Below are 23,892 nucleotides of genomic sequence, written 5' to 3'. Positions count from 1 at the left end.
GATCATGGAGGAAGCAAAGGATGACACATGTGTGGGATGTCGGCATGTTTTAATGAAAATCAAGTTGCCATAGACATTTGTCCCTCGAAAACATTACTTTCACGCGAGGGCATTGTAGCAAAGAACCTGCGATACTCCCAAAATGGTAAAATGATGAAATCTATTACAAAATGCCAAACCCGATAACCTGAATGTGACATATTTCATTAACTGTTAAACCAAATCACGTTATCATGGGCAAATTAGCTCGCTAAATAATAAAATGAGGTCCAGTTGTGCACAAAAAAATAAATCTGATGAGTAGCTTTTCTAAAAATGACAAAATGTGTCACCCTCATTGCTTAAAGTGTGGTGTAGAGTAATTATGAATAGAACAAAATGTCATGCTCACCTGTCACATTAAAATGGATGTTCACAGGGTACATCGTTAGCCTTGTCAATGGTGACCATTCAGTCAGTATTATGGTACAAAAAGTAAGACATCATAACTGATAATTTGTTTGGTACAAATTAACTTCATTGAATTGTTTATTAGTCTGATAGATGTTGAGAGAATGACACCCTTTCTGTTCCTAATGTTTAAAAGAACTTTGTGTTTTTATTTCACATTTTTCCACATTTCAGAATTTAAACTGTTGGTGTAAACAGCAGCTGTTACCCAAATGAAGATAATTCCTCAAGTGGGGTTGTGCCCAACCTGTTTAACATATTTCAAATGGTACAATTATCAGAATTATGTTACTAAATTAACAATAAAAGAAATTACAAATATTCACCAATTTAGTTACTTAAAAAAATTCTTCTTACATCTTTTCCTATCAAAACTTTCCTCAGACTAGAAAATTTCAAGCTATTGTATAAAATAGTACTTTTGAATATTAATTAAAAAAACACTGAGTCAGTTAGGCTAATAGTTTCCAATTTTTCTGTTCCATGAAAACCACAAGTTAAGCCAGATATGTCACTAGTCTCGGACTATTAGGCTACCCTTATTGTTGAGACCTATTAGTATACTTGCCAATACATAAAGTTTTCCATAGGAAGAAACATGTGAAAACCCCCCAACAAGATTAGCAAATATGTCATTGTCTTCTGTCACATGCCTTGCATCATTTGTGAACCGCTTTGAGACGACCTACGAAATCGAACTAGGTTGTGATAAAGTAATATATTAGAACCTCGAATTATTATTATTATAATTAATTATCATTTCAGGCCTCCAGTAAAGAATCTCTAGGGGCCTTGGAGAATCTCATGAATGAATTTTTTGGGCCAGCCACATCTAATGAAAGAAAGAGAGAAATAGGTAAATCGCCCCAAAAATTTGACTATATATAATCTTAGCAGATATTCATAACCATTATTTCAAGGAGTAGTTGATTTGTAGGTATAGTCTGCATTCCTATTTGAAATGTCATTTTGATCCAAATACAAACATATTTTAATAATAGACATGAACTTTTTCTGTGTTTTTTTGAAAAATTATAAAACGTTGTTTAGCAATCATTGTGATGTAATGCATGTTAAGTTTTTGGATACTCTGTAATGTGGTAGTTGTCTTGGTTTTATGTATATATACCTATGGAGTTTGGGAAAATCTTTGACTCATGTGCTGTGTCTGATTTACAGAGGAAATCCTACAAAATTTTACTCAGACCAAAGATTCTTGGCAGCACTGTCTGTACTATCTAGGCAACACCAACAATGAGTTTGTGATGATGTTCTGTTTGACTGCCATTGAAGTAAGTAAATATTCAACTCAAAACTAGCTGGCCTCATTTTCTAGGTAAAGAAGTAGAAGCAAAGTTTTCGATTTGTTTTAATTTATCAATAGACCTTCCATAGGACATCATTTTACAAGAAAGAAAATATTTGTAATTGTAGGTTGAATTTTTCATTGGTTAAGAATAACTGAAAATGAAAGTATTAACTTTGACTTCAGATCAATTAGAAGGGAAACACAATTTTAAAATGATATGCATGCAGTGATATAAATGATCATCTATGATTTTGTTTTTGTATCAGAATTTGATTCACAAGCAATGGGTTGGATTTCATGGACAAGCCAAACTTGAAATACGTACCCGGTTGAACCAGTTCCTGCTTGACCACCACAATCATTGTCCATCCTTTATTAAGTTTAAACTGGTCAAACTTGTTGTGGACATTGGCCGTATAGACTGGCCACATTTCTATCCAGATTTCTTCAGCAGTATTTTGGAGGTAAGATAACATTTGTGCCATTTATTATAGTAAATGTACATATGCTATCAAATTTTAATGTACATTTATTATGAAATTCAAAGGCATCAGAAGAACAAAATTCAGAGACTATGTCACAATGTCAGTATTAAACTCCTACATTTAGAAATGAAAACATTTCATGTTTTGATGGAACTTTTGTAAAAATTGACAATGCCTAAATAGAACCTCTATTGAAAATCATTCAAATAAGCTCAATCCTTAATTTCAACTAAAAATTAGATATATTTCTGAAATATGTGTAAGAAAGAAGTTTTAATACATTAAAAACACTTGGTTTAATATTCGTTTTTGGACAGTTGGTGCAACGATCTGAGACCACCATGCTTGGAATAATCCTGCTGCACACAGCCTCTGAGGAACTGGCCTCACCTCGCGAGGACCTCAGCATGGACAGGAAAGAGGAACTACAGCGCCTCCTACTGGTGCAAGTACCCACTATTCTTTGCCTCCTAAACAGTGAGTGTTCGTTAAATGCATGAATTTTACTCTGAAAATATAATTTATTGAAATGAATCATCAAAATGTTAAAATTACCTTGTTTATCAGTTTCATACTGATCTACTTCATAGTAAATATAAATGGTTAACATCTTAACCTTGTTATGTCTGTTTCATGTTAACATGTTACTTACCATTTTCTTTTCTGTGTTTCAATCATTCTTCGAGTCACATTAACCTCAAATTCTCAGGCATAAGACAAAATACATAGTACTGCATTCCAGGTCACTAAATGGTCAAAAGTAAAGGTCACCTGCATTTTTTGTAATAATGTAACACATCATTTTAGAACTTGGATATCTTTGGAGTGGTCAATATATATATTTTTTATTTTAAAAGTAAATGTGATAGCTTTATCTGCTATCAATTAAGATGCATAGCTAATTAATCATTAACAGGTGTAGATGGTTCAGGTTCAAGGTGATGGTGGCCATGTATATAATAATATACTGGGCATCTAAGTGATATCGTATAATGCAGACAAAGTTATTTCTCAAATTTTCAAGGTGACCTCTTTTAAAACAGATAAGACCACAATATACTGAAACATCAATCACAATCAACAATCTCCACAATATTCTGAAACATCAATTACAATCAACAATCTCCACAATATACTGAAACATCAATTACAATCAACAATCTCCACAATATACTGAAACATCAATTACAAACAGCAAAAGAATACAAAACAGATACATGTACCTGGGGCAATATGACCATGGTCTGTAAGTACAAACTCAAATATAGATACAGATGTTTAACAGTTTGCACACTATATTCCATAGCCTGAGGCTGATATGACTATTGGCTTCATTGAAATTGGAAACAAATTGGATGTGTAATTCCTGTAATCAGAACGAGCCGGATCACACACCAACACACACAATTTAAAAGATGTAGACATTGTTATTTCAACAATAACATGTAAATCTATTGTTTATTTGTCACAATATATTGCATTGCCTCAATTAAGCACTATTTTTATTAACAGCTACACTTGAAGCTATACTGGAGAAGCACCGACACCTTGTGGCTGCCACGCCCCCTCCCTCCCCCACTCAGGGAGGGAACGAGACTCCTTCGCGAAAATCCTCCTGGATGTTGTTTTCCTCCTCGCCTGCAGGTATGCCTGTAACTGGCCATCTAATACATGTCTAGTCTGTAGTCCTAGTATTGGAAAATAACTGTGTTAATTATTTGATGTTTCTATGTTTTTCAACAGCATTTTCTTGGGTTAATCCTTTGACATGACATGTTCTAGGTCATTTGTTAAAATATTTTTGTTTTTGTTTATTTCAGCCGACAGTCTCCTAAGTAACATGTTTAAATCACCAGGAAATCGTGTTCAATTGGAGGCATTGCCTCCCCTAGATAACTCTTCAAAGGAAGTGTGTAGTCTAGCTCTACATTGCCTCGCAGAGTATTTCAGCTGGATTCCACTGTCATCCACCATCACACCTTCATTGCTTAGTACCATATTTCATTTCGCAGGATTTGGATGTGAAGCCAAAAAAGCTGTTAATTCCAATCGGACCACAAACTTTAGTTCTGACACGTCGTCCCTGGGGATTTGGGCGATGAACTGTATAAATGAGCTTTTATCAAAAAATTGTGTTCCCCAGGAATTTGAAGACTTTTTACTACAGATGTTCCGACAGACTTTTTACCTGTTACAAAAGCTCACCAAGGATAGCAGTACAAATGCAACAGGGAATAGGCTATCAGAAATTGATGAAAGGTATAGCTCATATTGGCCTTTGATCTCATCTGTCATAACAGGATTTCACTGCTAGTAATCATTTAATCACTTCAGTCAATAACTCAGTACTTACTCCAGATAGTTCATTGATATTTCTTGCTCATGTTATGTTTTTTGCCAAAATATCATGAATGTTTTGAAAGCCATTTTTGATAGCTGATGTAAATAATTAACATTTCTGTAAGGTAAGAAAGTTTGAATCTTTATTAAAACAGAATTGAACATAATATATATATTTTTTCATTCCAATATCTTTCTTTTCAGTTATATTGAAAAATTCACAGATTTTTTAAAGTTATTTGTGAGTGTTCATCTGCAAAGATTTGAAGCCAACCTACAATTTCCTGTTTTGGAGTTTCTAGCATTACTACTCAAGTACACTTTTAGACAGGTAGGTGATCTACACAGGCACACCGTTTGAACAGATGACTTAATTTAGCTTAGATTATGTTTTGTAAATTTTATTCCCTATTCGCAACATGAATGGACATCAGATAAAATGTATTCAGCCAAACAAATGAACACAAAGCTAGACTTGTGTTCAGTGAGATCATTGATAATGCAATCAATTGATTAATCTCTGACAACCATGTAAAACTTTCACCTGACAGTTGTGAAATTATATTTAGTCTATTGCAGCCAACATATGAAGGGTATTTCAACTGCCTGGACACATGGAATACCTTCCTTGACTACTTGCACACCAAGTTAAAGGAGAGGACCACAGACAGCAATCTACTCGTGGCCAGGTACCGTTACCGCTTACTTAATTATTCAACTGTTAGCGATACATTTTTCAAGCTCCATAGAGCAAGTGCTGACCCTAGTATCATTGTCTGCATTCAAACAATCATGAAATATTTCTTATTTATCATTGTCTACCCTTAAAATCACAAAGCTTTTTTCTTTGTGATTGTCTGGAGTCCAGTTACCAGAAAATTATTCACCAATCCAAAGTTCAGTTCGTCCTAGTGTGGATACCAAAGTGTAAATATCAAATAAATGTATGTATCCAAACCCAGATACCAGGAGGCGCTGCTGTCCCTAGTGTCTCACATCCTACAGAAGTTACAGTTCCGCTTCAATCAGTCACAGCTCGAGGAACTGGACGATGAGGTTCTGGATGATGATGTAAGTGATCTGTTTCATGTCACTATAAAAGTCATCTTTATCAATCTTTGGTATAGTTTGCCTAAAAGTTCCAGTTTAGTTTAAACACTTGTAGTAATCTGTTGATTCCTTGTCTCATTGAATTGCTGTAAATACAAAGCCTATACAACACCAATATGAAGGTTTATAGGATCAGACCTGGTTATACTCGGTTAGGATCCTAATTACAAGATTTCTAGTTCTCAGTCCTTTTTTCATGCATCTTTTTATAGTAAAATTATTTTTCTCTACATTTCACAGTTGAACATTGTTTTAAAACATTTGCTTTACAGTAAAACATTGAAAATATCCACTTCACTTTAGAACATACCGTTCAAAATAAAGCATTGCTATAAAGCATGTGCTTCACAGTAAAACATTAACTCACACTAGAACATTGTTATAAATATCCACTTCCACAGTAAAACATTGTTATAAATATCCACTTCCACAGTAAAACATTATTATAAATATCCACTTCCACATTAAAACACTGTTATAAATATCCACTTCCACAGTAAAACATTATTATAAATATCCACTTCCACAGTAAAACATTATTATAAATATCCACGTCCACAGTAAAGCATTGTTATAAATATCCAATTCCACAGTAAAGCATTGGGGAGTAGAGCATCTTTATTAGAATCTAATTCACAGTAAGATATTCACTATACAGCAGTACGCCATTATAACACTCAGATCCTTTAAGGTATTGTGGAACAGTTTGGTTGCATATGTTTATTAATGTAATAAATCCTTATTTCTTCTGACAGTCTGAAACAGAATGGCAGCATTTTCTACGGCAAAGTTTGGAGGTGGTTGCCAAAGTTGCAGAAATTCTCACAGCAGATGTTTTCAGGTTACTTGTAAGTTGACATCATAGGGCTTCCCTAATCAAAATATCTTTGACAGGAGGAATCTTGTACAAAATGTATTAAGAGGAAATATCTATCTAGTAATAAAACCCACCATAATACTATGTCATTCAAAGCAGTCAAATCTGAGTTGATGTACATGTATATTTTCTTAGATATAGACATGTCTAAAATTATTTCTTTCTTACTAGTTTTAATTCCAAGGCTGATATGAATGAGAGAAAAAACCTCTGTAGTTCGGCAAACTGCAGCGTTAATTTGTTTAGTACTAAAACAGAAGATCAATGTGAAATATACAATGTAATGAAAATTTGAGTTCCCTTAAATACAAAGTCTCTTACCAGTACTGTGCCTCATTGTAATGTTTTTAGTATGAGCCGTTCCGGGAGCACCTGGAGATCTACCTGGGACTGGAACGATACTTGACTAATGGTGGCCAGGGGCGACACCTGACAGTAACGGCAGAGAACGAGTGTCGTCGCCTTCACTGCTCCCTTCGCGACCTGTCATCCCTACTTCAGGCACTTGGTAGGCTGGCAGAGCATTTCATCGGAGAGAAATTCCCGGACAGATTCACAGACGGGACCATGCTGATATCAAGGTGTGTTTCTTATGATGTTTCCCCTTAGAATGAAGGGAGATATGTTGTATTAGTACTGGTACTTTTCCTTCAAAAATAATGATGTCAAGGCTTGTAACTTTTTAACCATATAAAATATTTTGATGAAACTTAAACTGCACCTGCATCACCCCCAGGAGGTCAGGTGTGCAGTGCCTAGTCCTCAAGGTCAAAGAACAGATAAGTGCTAAAGGTTTCAGGATTTTTTTCCTGGACATAAATTCAAGCTGTAAAAGATCTTTTGATGAAACATGACATATACCTGCATCACACCTAGAAGAGTGCAGAGCCTAGTAATTAGGTCACTGTGACTTTTACTTCAAGGTCAAAGGTTAAATATAAGGGCTCTGAATTTCAAACCACTGAAACTTTTTGATAAAACTTAAACCTTCTTCCACCAAAAACTGTACAGTGCAATTGATTTAGGTTATTGTGACCCTCACCTCAAGGATAAAGGTCAAATAAGTGCAGATCAAACAAGCAAATCTGTCAATAAAAACAAATCTCTAGTTGATATCAATAGCGTAACAGGTGTTTAGGATACAGAGATTGTTATGCTAACTTATATGTCTAAATGGTAAACTAATCCTAAGTAGAATTCCCAAGCATTATTTCCTTTGTTTACCAATTGAATTTTCAATTAACATTTAGTTTAAAGTAGATACCAGTAAAAGAAATGACAAAAATTATTTTCAGACAGAAGGATTTTGTGTGATGAAATAGATTGTTTTTATATTGTAGTCATAAGATACTAAAAACCTGCTTTAGAAGTAAATGTTGATTTTCTCCCCCTTCAGGTTGATCCACACAGTGGTCTACGGTACAAAAACCCGCCTGTTTGAGGTGATGTCAAGTGTACAGAATGTCCTCCATACAGACTTCATTGGAGTGTAAGTAAGATGTCAGACAAAGACTTGGCTGGCCTTAACTCTTCATACCAAGGTTTAAAGTTATTGATTTTGCGGAGGGGTGCATTTTGTTACCCTAATGCTTATTTCTTGTTTCTTTAAGACAATGTCATTAATTTACTTCCTTAAAATACGATAGATCCAATCATTCTGTCTGTTATGTGCCTTAATGAAAATAACCAATTGGAAGCACCAATTGTATTAGTGGAAGTCAGAGATGTATACATTAGGAGTGGCAAGACCTGATGTTGGAATGAGAATGCTGTAGGTGAAGATGTTAGGTAAGAACTAGAGTGTCGTCAAACCTTTGATAACCGGCTTTATCATTTGTTTCTGCAGCCATGCTCAGGCGATTGCATCAGTGAAGGCATTCGCTCATTGGTTGGGTCAGTATCACAGCGAGTCCCAGCGTGTACCGGAGGAGAAGGAGAAGTTTGCAACACTTACATCATCACTACTCGACTCTCTCCTACCTCTCATCACTAAGGAGGTAAAGTCATTTTTAGCTGGTTTGTGTAATTGTTTTTATTTAAATTATATAGATCAGTGAAGGCTTTTAAAAAATTTCGTTTTTGGTTCAGAAGGATTTTTTTTCTGTTTTATAATTAAACTCTTTACATACTGAAAATCACTTTGCAAATACTAAGTGCTATGTTTCTGTGTATGTGTTTATTGTATTTAATGCTGTCTGTGTATTGTATTTCCTAATTACCTTTTTCTCCAGACGCCAGAGAAGATAATCCACTCTGCAGTCCACCTGGTGTTATCTATAGCCACTACAGTCCGGCCACGGTTCTTACTCCAACTGACCAGTATTCAGTCCATGTTCCAGGTGGCGAGCCAGGGAGGCTACGACCATCTTTCCAACGAGGTCAGTCATCACCATAAATTTCAGTAGAATCCAGTAGATCAGTGCAACGAGGTCAGTCATCACCATAAATTTTAGTAGAATCCAGTAGATCAGTGTAATACCTTATTGACCTTATGATCCTCAGACCTACATAGTCCTTTAATGATGTGGTGACAAAACTTCAACACATGAGAAAACAGGAATCATAATTGTGCTATATTTAATGCGTTCCAGTTACATTTAAGTGTGGTTTACTTTAAGTAAGATCAAGTTCCACCTCTAATGATGGATGCCCTTGACATTCCTGATAACTTTCTGTGTGACCCTGACCTTGGTTACAGGTTCAGCTGTTACTGTACCGATCTCTGAGTCACTGCCTGCTGTTAGCCTGGCCTAATTTGTCTGATGGAGAACAAGACTGGGGCAGTCGTGCTGCCCACCACGTCACATTTGTGGGTCAGCTGTCGCGCAACTTCCTTCAGCTCAAACCAAGGGTGGCTACTCTGGCCTCTAACAAGGCTCTACAGGAGGAGGGTGAGTAGATTTGATTCTACAAAGTCCGAGCGTTGGTTTGCATGGATTTAAAAAAAAATGTTTTTAATTTAACCTAAGGGTTAATGATGAAATTTACTAATCAATATCTCCTTTGCCTCTTGCATGCTTCAATTTCAATGGATGGGGTAAAAAAATTGGCAGCCATATTGACATGATTTTCTTGATTGACAGCTAAACCAATCATTAAGAAGACACTGCACATTTTTGAGGACTGGATTGAGGCTATAGCGGGAGAGGTGGTGCGAAGTAAACAGCTGTGTTACCAGTCCCTACAGGAAGTCATACAGGTGGCGCTGTCAGTCTTTCCTGTCTACCTTCAGCAGCCAGGTCAGATATACAATATTAATAACAGGTTTTAAACCATGTTTGTAAAAAATAACAGAATTTAAAGCGAACGAGAGATGCATTTCGGTAGACATTTTCTGATGCCATTTACATACACAATGTACAATATTATACAATTATGGACTTCAGGTGAGGTCTATCCCTGATGTACGGTCGCTGGTCTGAACAACATTCACAGAGGCCGAAGGCCGAGGGGAATATTTTTCAGACCAGGTCCGTAAATCAGGGATAGACCGAGACTGAATTCCACAATTGGTTTATTATATGACATTTTACAATGAGTCATAAACACATGGATGGCATGGACTATTTTGGAATCACAGAGTGAAGGACTTCAAATACAAATTAGCATACACACAAATTTAATTTCAGATTCAATTCATGTGATATTTAATTTCAAGTAAATATTATTTGCACAATCGACATCATCAATATTCACATAATTCAGAATTTGATGAAATAATTCATTTTTAGTTGAATTCAGTAGTGTGATTGGTACAGGATTACAGACTGGCTGGGAAATTACCTAGGCCTATTTTTAGTAGTGGTCTGTAACACTTTTCTATTTATAGGTCGTGGTCTGTAACACTTTTCTATTCATAGAGCGAGGTCTGTAACATATTTACAGACTCGTCACATGACTTCGCTCCACCAATCAGGGCTGGGAATTAGCACCAGTCCTATAATAAATTTGCTTCTGGTTTAAGTTTTTTGCAGAGTTTATTTCCATTGAGTATCTTTACATTGTGTACAACATTTAACACTGTCTGTCTTATTGATAAAATATTGGTTGAAGGCCTTGTGGTGTATTTGATATAGTTTTGGTTATACAGTATAACCTGTCTAAACTGGATGTCACCAGGACCAAACTTTTTGTCCATGTTGTTTTTTGAAAATACAAAAATGTAACGTTTTGCATACAATCTGCATACAAGTGCTTCAACATAAAAAACAGAGAAATGAATTAATTGCAATGTTTAATTATTTACAAAATATACAGTAATATAATACAAACGAAGGGCGATCCAACATTGGATTTGTTTTAAAAGGAGTTTGAGAGAGAGATATAAGGACTGGAATGAACAGGTTTTTAGCTCACCTGGTCTAAAGGACCATGGTGAGCTTATGCCATACCCCAGTGGCTGTCTGTCCGTCAACTTTTCCTATAAAATGCTACTAGTCCTGAACAGCCATGTAGATTTTGACTAAATTTGGTCTGCAGCATTCTAAGGTGCAGGGGACTCAATTTTGTATAAACGGTTGGTGTGGCCCCTCTTGGGGCAGAGGGGCGGGGCCAAATAGGGGAATATAGAGATAGAACCTTTAAAATCCTTCTCCTACCGTAGGGATTAAGGGATTTTATCCTTATTTAGTCTGGAGCATCCTAGGGCCAAGGAGACTCAATTTTGTATAAACAGTGTGCAAGGCCCCCATGGGGGCTGAGGATCGGGGTTCAATAGGGGAAACCTAGCAAATTATTCAAAATCCTTCTTCTTCTGTAGGAATGACTGGATTTTGTCCAAATTTGGTATGAAGCATCCTTGGGTGAAGCGAACCAATTTGGTATAAATGGTGGATCTGACCCCCCTGGGGGCAGAGAAGCGTGGGCCCAATAAGGGATATAGAGGAATCTCTTTAATTAAAATCAGGCTTTTTGCCCCACTATATACAGAGTAATGGCACTTTGTTTATTTTTCAATACCCAAGTTTGTCCATGGCATAACTTCCATGTTATTTCACCTACTATGACCAAATTTGCTATAGTTTAATGTATCTTGGGAAGTACATATGTAGGAGTGTCGTATTCTAAATTCGGGTCTTGTGCCCCACTATATAAAGAGATATGGCCCAGTTTGTCTATTTGCTAATAAGGGGAGACATGTTTTTGTTCACAAAAACAAAATTCTTGTTTTATATGGATTACTATGCTAACTTTTGTCAAACATTGCCTTTTTTCGGAATGGACATGGTCCGGTTTATACAGGGTTTAGCTACTATGATTATATAGGGAATATGACGGAACCACAAATCACTGCCAGTTTAAACAGGCATCCAGATTAAACAGGGGTCGGTTGAGACAGGTTATCCTGTATATATTTGATTGATTATACTTGTTATATTGATAGTAATATATGTGCAATTTTATCTCTTTGCTTGAAGTATGTATGTACTGATAGCTAAAATTACCGGTATATACTTCATTTGTACTTGCAGTATAACTCAGAATAATTGTACCAGCAAATCCTCTGTTTCAGATGTTATTGATAACTTCATGAGTTTTTTCTTGGCATTATTCCAAGGACTGAGGGTCCAGATGGGAGTGCCATTTACTGAGCAAACAATTCAGACTTTTATGGGGCTGTTCACAAGGTACTGGGACATTTTATACCCACCTAAATATCTTCAGAAAACTGTTTTTGAGAAATAGCAAATGTTGTGTTGGAAATTAATCATACCTTATAATATTTCTTATCATTCATTATAGATGTCGTTAATCATAACAATTTTGTTTTCAATATATTTGTGTTACTTAGTAAAACATATCCTTGATATTGATAAGATTAAAAAGACTGGACAGAAATATTTTATCCACCAAAATTAGAAAAACTGATATGTTACTGTAAATTCACATAATGCTCAACCTCTTCAAAAATATTGTTTGTTTGATTATAGATCATTAATCTACAATTAATTTGTAACTGAAGTATTTCCAAAGTTACTTTATGTTTTTTCTTATAATTTTCAGAGAACAGCTGGCAGAGACAATCAGTCATGGTAGCAGTGCAGCTCAGGGAGTAATAGAGAAGTAAGCTAACTATACTTATATCAGTGTCAGGTGTTCATTTATACATAAGTAGTTAAATAATGTAGAGAAGTAAGCTAACTATACTTACATCAGTGTCGGGTGTTCATTTATACATAAGTAGTTAAATAATATAGAGAAGTAAGCTAACTATACTTACATCAGTGTCAGGTACATAAGTAGTTAAATGATATAGAGAAGTATGCTAGCTACACTTTTATCAGTATCAGGTGTTCATTTTATACACAAGTAGTTAAATAATATAGAGAAGTACGCTAACCATACTTATATCAGTGTCAGGTGTTCATTTATACATAAGTAGTTAAATGATATAGAGAAGTACGCTAACCATACTTTTATCAGTGTCAGGTGTTCATTTATACATAAGTAGTTAAATAATATAGAGAAGTAAGCTAACCATATTTATATCAGTGTCAGGTGTTCATTTATACATAAGCAGTTTAATAATATAGAGAAGTAAGCTAACCATACTTATATCAGTGTCAGGTGTTCATTTATACATAAGTAGTTAAATAATATAGAGAAGTAAGCTAACCATGCATCATCTTCATACTTCTAGTATCAGATGCTATAAACTAATATATAAAGTAAGCTAACCATACTTCATTATAGTATCAGGTGTTCATTTATGATAAAAAAAAATACGAATATAAAATAAGTAAGCTGACTAGATACATAATACCAGTACCATGTGATTATTTATACATGCCCATTACAGTTCTAGAGAGAGGATCTTAGAAGATGAGTGTCCATGTCATATTGAATTTATTAAACATGTTCAATAATTTGAAATCACACGAGCCTTAAACAAGTTCAAAATTGATATGACACAAATCTTTCAGCAAGTGTCATATCAAATTATTGAAAGAGTTTACTAAATTCAATGTATCATGGACACTCATGTATGATTCTATTTCTATTTATCACATACCATTCATGTGATAATTTGAAGAAAAAAAACAATAATTCATTCTCAGCTGACTATATATATAGTTAAAACCAAAGTACTCCGATCATAGTTGTTCTGTGTAGTGCAATGTAGTTCTAGATCCCCCCCCCCATTTTTTTAAATAATGAATATTTTCAAATGCAATGAAAATAATAATAACAAAATTAACATTTCGAAATCATTTAAAATAACAGTTAATGTATCATGTGGTAAAGAAAGTACCTTTAGTGGCGCAGGAATATGTTCCCACAGATTTGATCAACCGCAGCACCTTTAGGTTTTATTACACATGTATAATACTGTATTTATGACATCGCTTTATGACATAGTAAAATAGGTCAGTTATGTGATAAAAAAAGTAAGCTGACTTCACCTAATTAGGTATCTGTATAAGGAGAGTAAACATGACTTATAATGGAGGTGAACTCTCTTGTTGTGTTCATATTAAACAGATTTAATGTTATTGTACAACAAATATATGATGGTTTGATCAAATAAATGACCTTCATCAATTTTCAAGGTCACGGGGGTCAAATATGTTAAAATCTTTAAACAACTTCTTCTCAATAACCAAGAGGCCCAGGATGATGATATTTGGCATGTAGCATGCTGGGATGAAGGGCTACCAAGTTTGTTCAAATGAATGACCTTGACCCACTTTCAAGGTCACATGGGTCAAATGTCTTAAATCTTCAAACCACTTCTTCTCAATAACCAAACGGCCGAGGATACTGAAATTGGGCCTGTAGCATGCTGGGTGGAAGGGCTAGATTGCTTTACAAGTGTGAAATTGATGCCAGGTGAGCGATGCAGGCCCATTGGGCCTCTTGTTATAAGAGAATCATGTGCACCCCCTGATCAGTGAAATTGCTTGTTTACAGATTTCTGAAGATTTTAGAGCTGATTGTACAGGAGCCAGGCTCTGCCTTCAAAGCTTTCCTACCCAATGTGATATCTATATGTATGGATCATGTATATCCCATTATTGCCCAGGTAAATCTATATGTGATATCTATATGTATGGTTCATGTATATCCCATTATTGCCCAGGTAAATCTATATGTGATATCTATATGTATGGTTCATGTATATCCCATTATTGCCCTGGTAAATCTATGTGATATCTTTATGTGTGGATCATGTATATCCCATTATTGCCCAAGTAAATCTATGTGATATCTTTATGTGTGGATCATGTATATCCCATTATTGCCCAGGTAAATCTATATATGATATCTTGTGTATGGATCATGTATATCCCATTATTGCCCAGGTAAATCTATGTGATATCTTTATGTATGGATCATGTATATCCCGTTATTGCCCAGGTAAATCTATATGATATCTTTATGTATGGATCATGCATATCCCATTATTGCCCAGGTAAATCTATGTGATATCTTTATGTATGGATCACGTATATCCCATTATTGCCCAGGTAAATCTATATGATATCTTTATGTATGGATCATGCATATCCCATTATTGCCCAGGTAAATCTATGTGATATCTTTATGTATGGATCATGTATATCCCGTTATTGCCCAGGTAAATCTATATGATATCTTTATGGATGGATCATGTATATCCCATTATTGCCCAGGTAAGTGTATATTTTCATAGGTGTGTCAATATATCCATCTATATCTGTTGATTCCCATTATTGCCCAGGTAAATCTATATATGATATCTTGTGTATGGATCATGTATATCCCATTATTGCCCATGTAAATCTATATGATATCTTTATGTATGGATCATGCATATCCCATTATTGCCCAGGTAAATCTATGTGATATCTTTATGTATGGATCATGTATATCCCGTTATTGCCCAGGTAAATCTATATGATATCTTTATGTATGGATCATGCATATCCCATTATTGCCCAGGTAAATCTATGTGATATTTTTATGTATGGATCATGTATATCCCATTATTGCCCAGGTTAGTGTATATTTTCATAGGTGTGTCAATATATCCATCTATATCTGTTGATTCCCATTATTGCCCAGGTAAATCTATATATGATATCTTGTGTATGGATCATGTATATCCCATTATTGCCCAGGTCAATCTATATGTGATATCTTTATGTATGGATCATGTATATCCAATTATTGCCCAGGTAAATCTATGTGATATCTTTATGTATGGATCACGTATATCCCATTATTGCCCAGGTAAATCTATATCTGATATCTATATGTATGGATCATGTATATCCCATTATTGCCCAGGTAAGTGTATATTTTCATAGGTGTGTCAATATATCCATCTATATCTGTTGATTATAGAAAGGATATGTTTAACACCCTGTAAGTGTTTGTGTGTGACGTTACGATGGCTAGTACAATACATACCCTGTCACCCCTGTCAGACAAATGAAATTTCACTGGTCATTTGTCTGATGAAAGTGACGGGGTATGTATTGTACTAGTCACACATAACCTGTGATACATAACCTTTCCATAATTCATACTTACCAACCTGAAAAAATGTTTAGAAAGATCAGATATGATACCTTTGTTCTATATTTGACAACAGCTGCTCCTCTGTTGCTGTGATTATATATATTTCCAGATTATCAAAAAAAGACAAGTGTCGGAAATAAGACATTACTGTTTTCTTTTTACTATTCACTGCTATTCTAGTAAATAGGTCAAACACCATCTCAGTTTGAAAGGACTATGTCAAACAGCAGTATGAAATTTTGACAATAAATCGCCACAAGTTACATTTTACAGTCAACCCATTGATTAACAGATGTTTCTTGGTGTTTATATTTTGAACTTTCAATCGACATGCAGGATTTTGTTAAACTTTCACATTATTTTCATGTATAAAATGTGGTATTTCTAGCGTCCAACTCCCGATATCAAACAAGGGCTGTATGAGCTACTACACACTCTTTTGATGAACAATTGGCGACACTTCTTCAAAGGGTCAGTTTTAACCATGTTACAGACTAAAACAGAGGAGGTAGTGAATGCTGATCAATTTACACTTATCATGCAGGTATGTCACTTAAGATAGTGTATCTCTTTACATGCTTACACGCTTTATCAGCTCACCTGGTCCGAAGGATGACTAAATTTGACTGGAAGCATCCCTGGGTGGTGGGGATTCAAAATTGTACAAATGGTGGTGCTGACCCTCCAGGGGGCTGAGGGGCGGGGCCAAAAGTGTGTAATTTGGCTATATTGCTAAAAAAAGACTTCTTCTGTATAACTATGCACTGGATATCAATCATATTTGATCGGAAGCATTCATGGGAGGCAGGGATTCAAACTTGTACAAATGATGGGGCTGACCCCCCGGGCTAAGGAGTGGGGTCAAAAAAAGTGTATTACTTGGTTGAGATCCCCACTGTATTACCATATATACAATTGCTGAGTATAAAGAGAAGAATGCACATTTGCTCCCAGGATGGCCCTAGGGTCTAGCTCCACCCTTAGAGACATAGTCCCTGGGTCATAACTTTAAAACGGTTGAGATCCCCACCCCAAAATTATGTATACAAATGCTGTACATAAAGAGACAAATGCAGTCATTATATTAGAATTGACCCCAGGGTCTGCCCCACCCTTGCAGACTTCACTCCTGGGTCATAACTTAGAAACGGTTGAGATCCCCACCCCAAAACTATGAATATAAATGATGGGCAAAACGAGACGAATGCAGTCATGATATTAGAATAGATCATGGGGTCTGGTCACAACCTTAGGGACCTAGTTTCTGAGTCACAGCTTGGAAACAGTTGAGATCCCCACCCCATAACCATATATGAAATTGCTGGGCATGAAAAATCTAATACAGATATGCTACATATTCCCTTGGATCTCATTTGGAGAATATTTTGCTGTAATTGCTTAGATATCCAGGTGAGCGATACAGGCCCTCTGGGCCTCTTGTTTAAATATTTTGTTGATTGCTGTACATATGTCAATGGTAAAAAAGTTTTTAATGTCACTGATGTTAAATACATGTGTGGATTATTGATCATAAAATAAAACAGTGAAAACATGATCAAATTATAAAATCTAAGTGGATTATTGGTTGTGATACAATTATTCTTTATTTGTATTTTGTCATGGATTTCAGTCGTACGGACAGTCCTTTCTGCAGTCTGATATTGAAGTGTTTAGACAGAACCTCAACTCTCTGCAGCAACTCAACTCAAAGTGGAGGCTGTACCAGAAGGTTGGTTTATCATACTCCCATTGTTACATATATTTGTGAGTTTTGCTTACCATATATCATTCCAAAGAATTTCACTTTGAATAAAAGTGTCGGAGAAATACTTAATTTTGAAGATTGCTGCTCAAATTTATTTTAAAAATGGAAATTTGTATAGCTCCCTATGTTATCCCAAGGAAATTATTCTAAGAGGTTTAAAATACTAGGGGTGACATGCTTAAATTACAATAGCCTTGTGCAAATATTACACATGGTCAACTATCAGCATATATCTCCGGTCATTATTGTTTTACTACACCTTGGGAAGGCATTAAATGACTGTATTTTGTGTATGTTGTGTATTGTCTTTGTACAACCTTTATGTATGAAAAAGATACCTGTGTCTCTTGTGGGATACATGTATCCTGGGTTTTTGATACATATATCCTGGGGTATTGATACATATATCCTGGGGGGTTATTGATACATATATCCTGGGTTATTNCATTCCATTCCGTTTGTCAACTGAAACGCTGACACCCCTGTATATCCCACAAGTGTGCATCCAGTGACCTGTACTATGATGACCTCACAATCAGATGACGGGATGTTATTATGACATCACTATCATCACATCATTATGAAAACATATCAAACTATTGTTTGGCTGACAGGTAATCTTGCCATCAGCAAGCAACAACATCTCAAGAACATAATAATTCTAGGATACCTACAGTATACCATATTTTTGTTGCTCTTTCTAAATATGGCCTTGATTTGTGTATATATATGTTATCTAGGAATTTTGCTATTTTTAGGGTTTCATTGTCTTAGTCTTATTTCTCCAAAATTTCGGTTAAGAGGAAGGAGATAAAGAGTCAATCATTATGTAGGTTTTTGGGATATGGATATTCTACCCACAGGTGCAGAATTTGGTGTCAGAACCTTGGCAAAGTCTCGGTTCTGACCCCAATTCTACACCCTCGGGTAAAATATCCTTGTCCCACATACCTACATACAATAGACTATTAATATCATATATATATTGTTTATGTGTATGTTGCAGCCGATCTTCAAGGATGTGATGTTGTTCCAGTTTACAAGTGTGCTTCTCCAAGTTCTAGTCCACAGGTCACATGACCTTCTCCAAGAGGAAATCGTCATGACCATATACAACATGGCATCTGTAGACTTTGGGAAATTTTATTCAGAATTTTTACCACGGTTCGTTGGTGATTATGATGGCCTGGATGCTAACCAGAAAACAATACTGGGCCAAAATTTCAGGCTTGATCAGGTAAAGATTGAGGAAATCCAGATTTAAACAGCAAATATCTAGACTTACATCTATACCATCTGACTTGCATACTTTGCTAATATATTGTCACTCACAGAAGAAAGATATGGGATATTGTGTAAAAGCGTAGGGGGAAAATATCGTATAAACTACAGTTACAGCGCTTTTTGTTAGATAATTATTTACAGAACATGTAACATTCTAATTACAACTTTTGTCCGTTACATACAGTGTTTCTTGTTTCATTTCAGGACTTGCCATCGTTTATGCAGAGTGTCCAACGCCTTGTAAATGATCTGCGTTTCTACAAACTTGTGAACAGCAGTTTACCAGAAGGCTCTGTCAATTTCTAACCAAATCCCACCATGTACTGCTGAGATTAGGAACAAGTTCTCTCCAGCTCTGCTGTTGGACGAGAAATAAAAAAAAACACTTTCCTATTGAAAACAAATGCCTATCATGAAGTTCCTACAAGGAGCGTACTGAGATAAATAGTAACATTCACTCTCTATCCAAGCTTTCAGGCGTAGCCCTTCATCAGGGATTGATGACAGAAGAGTGATGACCATGCCATCCCTGATGGCGGGCGGAGTCCAAAAGCTTGGATCCAGAGTGAGTTGCTATTTAATGTAACACTGACATATCAACTCCAAGCTCTGGAGATGAAATAGATATCTGTGTTTAACTGTGCAATCAACTGTAATAATGAGTTAATACAGTTTGAATTGGAAATTTTAAGCTTTATACTGAACTGAGAGAGCTCCATTAATAAGTCAGTTTATGTTGCATGATTCTTAGCATCCTGGTATGATTTACCTGCCAGCTAATTGTGGACTTGGCTGTGATTTACCGGAGACATATCATGTACCTATGTGGACTATAAAGTATACTTTACCTAAGAGATACATTATGTACCTATTTGTGGACTAGGCTATGATTTACCTGAGATGTACAATATTGTGGCTGCAGGTTTGTTATGTAAATAGTTTGAGTTTGACTCATGTTTATACCAGTGAATCAGTACGTTAGTAAAAAATGATTTTATGTAATTTTGCTCAGAACCACGTTTTTATCTTTCAGTTTTATAGAATGTTCAAGTTTCAACAATCTAGCTCTACAATGATGGTTTTAGTGTAGTGTTAATTGCAAATCAAAACATCATGAGAGCAATGTTAATGTGACATTTGATTGAGAATGATAGAAGAGGGGATATTGTTCCTTTTCGTTACAGCATTACTATAGATTGCATGTGCTGAAAGTTTTGTTATAAGATTATCAAATGTATCGCAAGCATTTTCGTTGTGTTGGCATTTGCGGAGTGTCCTTTACGTAAAAGACGTTCAGAATGCCCTGATCGTATCTGTTTGATGCTGAATTGACATTTCTTGCCTACCAGACAGGGATACCTTTGTTAATGACGGTGCTAGATTATCCTGTTGAATCCTCAGAACCGGACAGCTGGCAAATGTGATAGGAATTTTGAGTGTCAAAATCTCTGACAAAAAAGAATTGACAGGCCGAGATATCTGTGTACTGCACAGCTAGTGGTGTTTTCTGTAAACATAATGAGCTATACAAACACTGTGAGGTCTGTGTTGTAACAAGAAATAAATCATGTTTTACAATATCTGGGATTTATGATGCATATACAGATCACTTGGTTTAACATACATGACAGCAATATTTAGCTCACCTGTCTTTGAAGGGCAAATGTGAGCTTATACTATCATAGTGTCCGTCGTTCATCGTCCATCTATAAATACTGGATAGGTTTCAACTGGTAGGAAGTATTCAGAGAAGGGTAACATTTTGGGCATCTATAAAATCATAGCTAACCAAGTCCAATGAAACTGATATTATTTAGCACTCTTAGAAAATGTTCTACAAAGTTTGTGTAGGAAAACAAAATCTGTAAATGTATGGGGCGTTTTGGAACACACTGCAATAGTTGTATAATTGTATCTCAAACAGAGGCATCTTCTGAAAGACTAAAAGGCCAAGGAATACGGCCTGTATTCAAAGTCACAGGGGTCATATTGGTTAAAACACTCCAGTCACTTCTTTTGAAGATTCAAAAGCACTAGAAGCATGGTAATTGGCAAGTTACCTGCCGGTATGGCTTGCTACAAAGATTGGGAAATGAAATAACCTTGACCTAGCTGTGTTACAGGGGTCAATTTGGTTTAAAAACTCTTCTTTGAAACTAAAATTTCTATAGTCATGAGTTTGGTGGCATGGAGTGCTCCAAGTTTGAAAAAAGGAAGGCCAAATATATCAGGTGAGCATATTTAAACAATATTTTCTAAAGAATTACCTGGAATAGGGTAATAATATTTGTCTTTTCTAGGTCACAGAAGTCAAGTGTGTGATAAAATGTTAAAGTTACATCATGTATGCTCTGAACAATTGATGAGATGGTAATTTATTTTTGCATAACATAGGTGACTTCATAACTGTGCTTAGCTTACATTATAAAGAGGTAGGTTGTTGACCATCCTCCCTTAAAACCTGTAAAGCCGCCCTTACACTGTTGTTATACTAAGTTAAATGGACATCAAATTTATTGCATTTATCTCAAACATTAAATAAGTTGTTCGATACTAATGATGATAATTACACATTTAACATTGAAAAACATACAGTTTAGAACTACACTTTCTTTTGTTGTCATGTGTGTTGTCTCTATTATCCCAAACCAAAGTTTCACACTTTCCCGTAAAATCATGATGTTTTCTCTACTGCGTTGCCCCCATGTATTTGTGCTTGCATTTGTAAAGCATTTAAAAAAATGTTGCTAATATTTACAACCTTAGATTTAGGAATCCCGAGTTATATTTTCCACCATAACAAACAAACATATGTGGATTAGATCTATTTTACCAAGTAATAAAACGAAGGTCGTGTCAACCTTAATGTCCCCCTATGATAGGCTTGCAATATCAATATTGTTAAATAATGAATATGAAATCATTTAGCTCATTAGTAATTTCAATGTATTTTCAATTGTGTAACAATCTACAGCAAAACTCCTGTACACATTTAAAAGTTACTCTGTAATTGTATATCTCATTACTGAGCAATCGTCTATATATATGTATTGCTCTCTCATCATGTATGTGTATATTCAATTAGAACTTACTCTGTAATCATCTTAACATCATTTGTACAAGATTTATCACAAATGCTTAAGTATGTCATCACGAACTTTGACCCATTCAATGGCTGCTACCTGAATGCAGTTACTGATCAAAGCTTTACATGTGCAAAACCAGCAAAAACAGACTTAAGTAGTGAAACTCAGCTTTCCAAAAAACAAGATGCCCAATGGGCCTGCATCACTCACCTGGTTTTAATCTCACAATTGTTACCTTAACCCTTTTACCACTGTAGACCATAATGGAATTATCTGTACAAATGTATGGTAGAGTCTACCAAAGTTACATATAATGGGTGAAAGGGTTAAAAGTGAACTAAAATAATGCTACAGACAAAATATCAGTGTCTTCACTTAAAGTCATTCAAAGGACCCTGTTAACGATTAAAACACATTTGACTCCTGTGACCTTGAAAGTCAAACATGGACATTAAGTTGAATAAACTTAATAGCCCTTCATCCCAGAATGCAACTTGCCAACTATCACCACCCTATACCTTTTTTCAATGAGAAGATGACTTTTAAAGACTTATGCACAATTGACCAGATGTGACCTTGGAAGCGTGTCAAGGTCATTCTCATGAACAAACAATCACCCTTGACATTTTGTTAATCAGAAGTCATTTAAAAACTTTGTAGCTCTCCATCCAAGCATGTTACTGGCCAAATATCATCACCCTGGACCTTTTGGTTATTCTTCAGAAGTCGTTTATAGATTTCAACATATTTCACCCCTGTGACCTTGAATATCGGCAAAAGTCATTCATTTGAACAAACTTGGTAGCCCTTCATGCCCACATGCTACTGGCAAAATATCATCCTGGCCCTTCTGGTTATTCAGAAGTTGATTAAAGATTTAATATATTTGATCCTGGTGACCTTGAATAAAAATCAAGATCATTGAATTGAACAAACTTGATATCCCTTCATCCCAGTATCTTATTGGCAAAATATCAACATTCTGGGCCTTATGATTATTCAGAAGAAGTTGTTTATAGATTTCAAATATATTTGACCCCTGTCACCTTGAATATGAGTCAAGGACATTCATTTTAAAAAACTAGGTACTGATAGTCCTTTATGTCAGCATATTACTGGCCAAAATTATTTGAAAGTTTTTTCTAAGATAATTTACCCTGCCAAGGTCTTTCATTTGAGCAAACTTGGTAGCCATTCATGCGAGTATGTGATTGGCCAAATATCATCATCTTGGGCTTTCTGGTAATTCATAAGAATTTGTTAAAAGATTTCAACATATTTGACCCCTGTTACCTTGAAAATTGGCGAAGCTCATTCGTTTTAACAAACTTGATAGTCATTCATGGCTTCATCCCAGCATGCTACTTGCCAAATATCATCACCGTAGGTTGATATTCAGTAGAAGTTATTAAAAGTAAAAAATTGACGACGGACGGACGCCGCAACACGGAAAAAATGCTATATTTGGTAAACGTATGTAGAATAGTAGGGAAGTTATGGTCTGGACAAAACTGACGCCCAGCCTGCCACAACGCGAAACCATTATGCGTCCCGTTCAAGACAAATCTAAACAATATAAAGGCATTTCATCTTTACCATTACAGCGTTAAGCCCAAGATCAAATGAGTTTTTGAGAACACATTGTCAACAAGTTTTAAACTTGAATTTTCTGTACTAGCGTA

The 23,892-nt window shown here is 35.5% G+C and overlaps 1 protein-coding gene across 2 annotated transcripts; it reads left to right on the top strand.

Moving 5' to 3' along the window:
- On the top strand, nt 1-20,130 carry LOC110460062 (exportin-6-like). 2 transcript variants are annotated; one of them, XM_021512771.1, is made up of 24 exons: nt 1-145; nt 1,216-1,306; nt 1,630-1,742; nt 2,026-2,223; nt 2,562-2,721; nt 3,757-3,888; nt 4,065-4,503; nt 4,789-4,915; nt 5,164-5,273; nt 5,547-5,655; nt 6,450-6,542; nt 6,923-7,152; nt 7,968-8,060; nt 8,418-8,568; nt 8,803-8,949; nt 9,270-9,462; nt 9,655-9,810; nt 12,084-12,198; nt 12,575-12,634; nt 14,483-14,594; nt 16,464-16,619; nt 17,706-17,804; nt 18,847-19,077; nt 19,329-20,130. In XM_021512771.1, the coding sequence occupies exons 1-24, from the start codon at nt 143-145 to the stop codon at nt 19,428-19,430; spliced, it is 3,420 nt and encodes a 1,139-aa protein (XP_021368446.1). In that variant the 5' UTR covers nt 1-142; the 3' UTR covers nt 19,431-20,130. The 2 variants fall into 2 exon arrangements, 1 of the variants encoding a protein (XP_021368446.1); XR_002463965.1 differs by lacking the exons at nt 17,706-17,804; nt 18,847-19,077; nt 19,329-20,130 and adding exons at nt 15,302-15,548; nt 15,730-15,841 and having other exon boundaries at nt 14,483-14,624; nt 16,464-16,546.
- Nucleotides 20,131-23,892: the final 3,762 nt, after the last annotated feature.

The sequence above is a fragment of the Mizuhopecten yessoensis genome, unplaced genomic scaffold (genome assembly GCF_002113885.1).
Source record: "Mizuhopecten yessoensis strain PY_sf001 unplaced genomic scaffold, ASM211388v2 scaffold10313, whole genome shotgun sequence".
In the NCBI taxonomy this organism is placed as follows: domain Eukaryota; kingdom Metazoa; phylum Mollusca; class Bivalvia; order Pectinida; family Pectinidae; genus Mizuhopecten; species Mizuhopecten yessoensis.
This window is presented reverse-complemented; position numbering and strand designations above follow the sequence as displayed.

Coding starts and splice junctions, on each gene's coding strand:
- LOC110460062 (XM_021512771.1), top strand. Junction 4,916..5,163: donor TCAAGTACACTTTTAGACAG/GTAGGTGATCTA, acceptor AGTCTATTGCAG/CCAACATATGAAGGGTATTT. Junction 9,463..9,654: donor CAAGGCTCTACAGGAGGAGG/GTGAGTAGATTT, acceptor CTTGATTGACAG/CTAAACCAATCATTAAGAAG.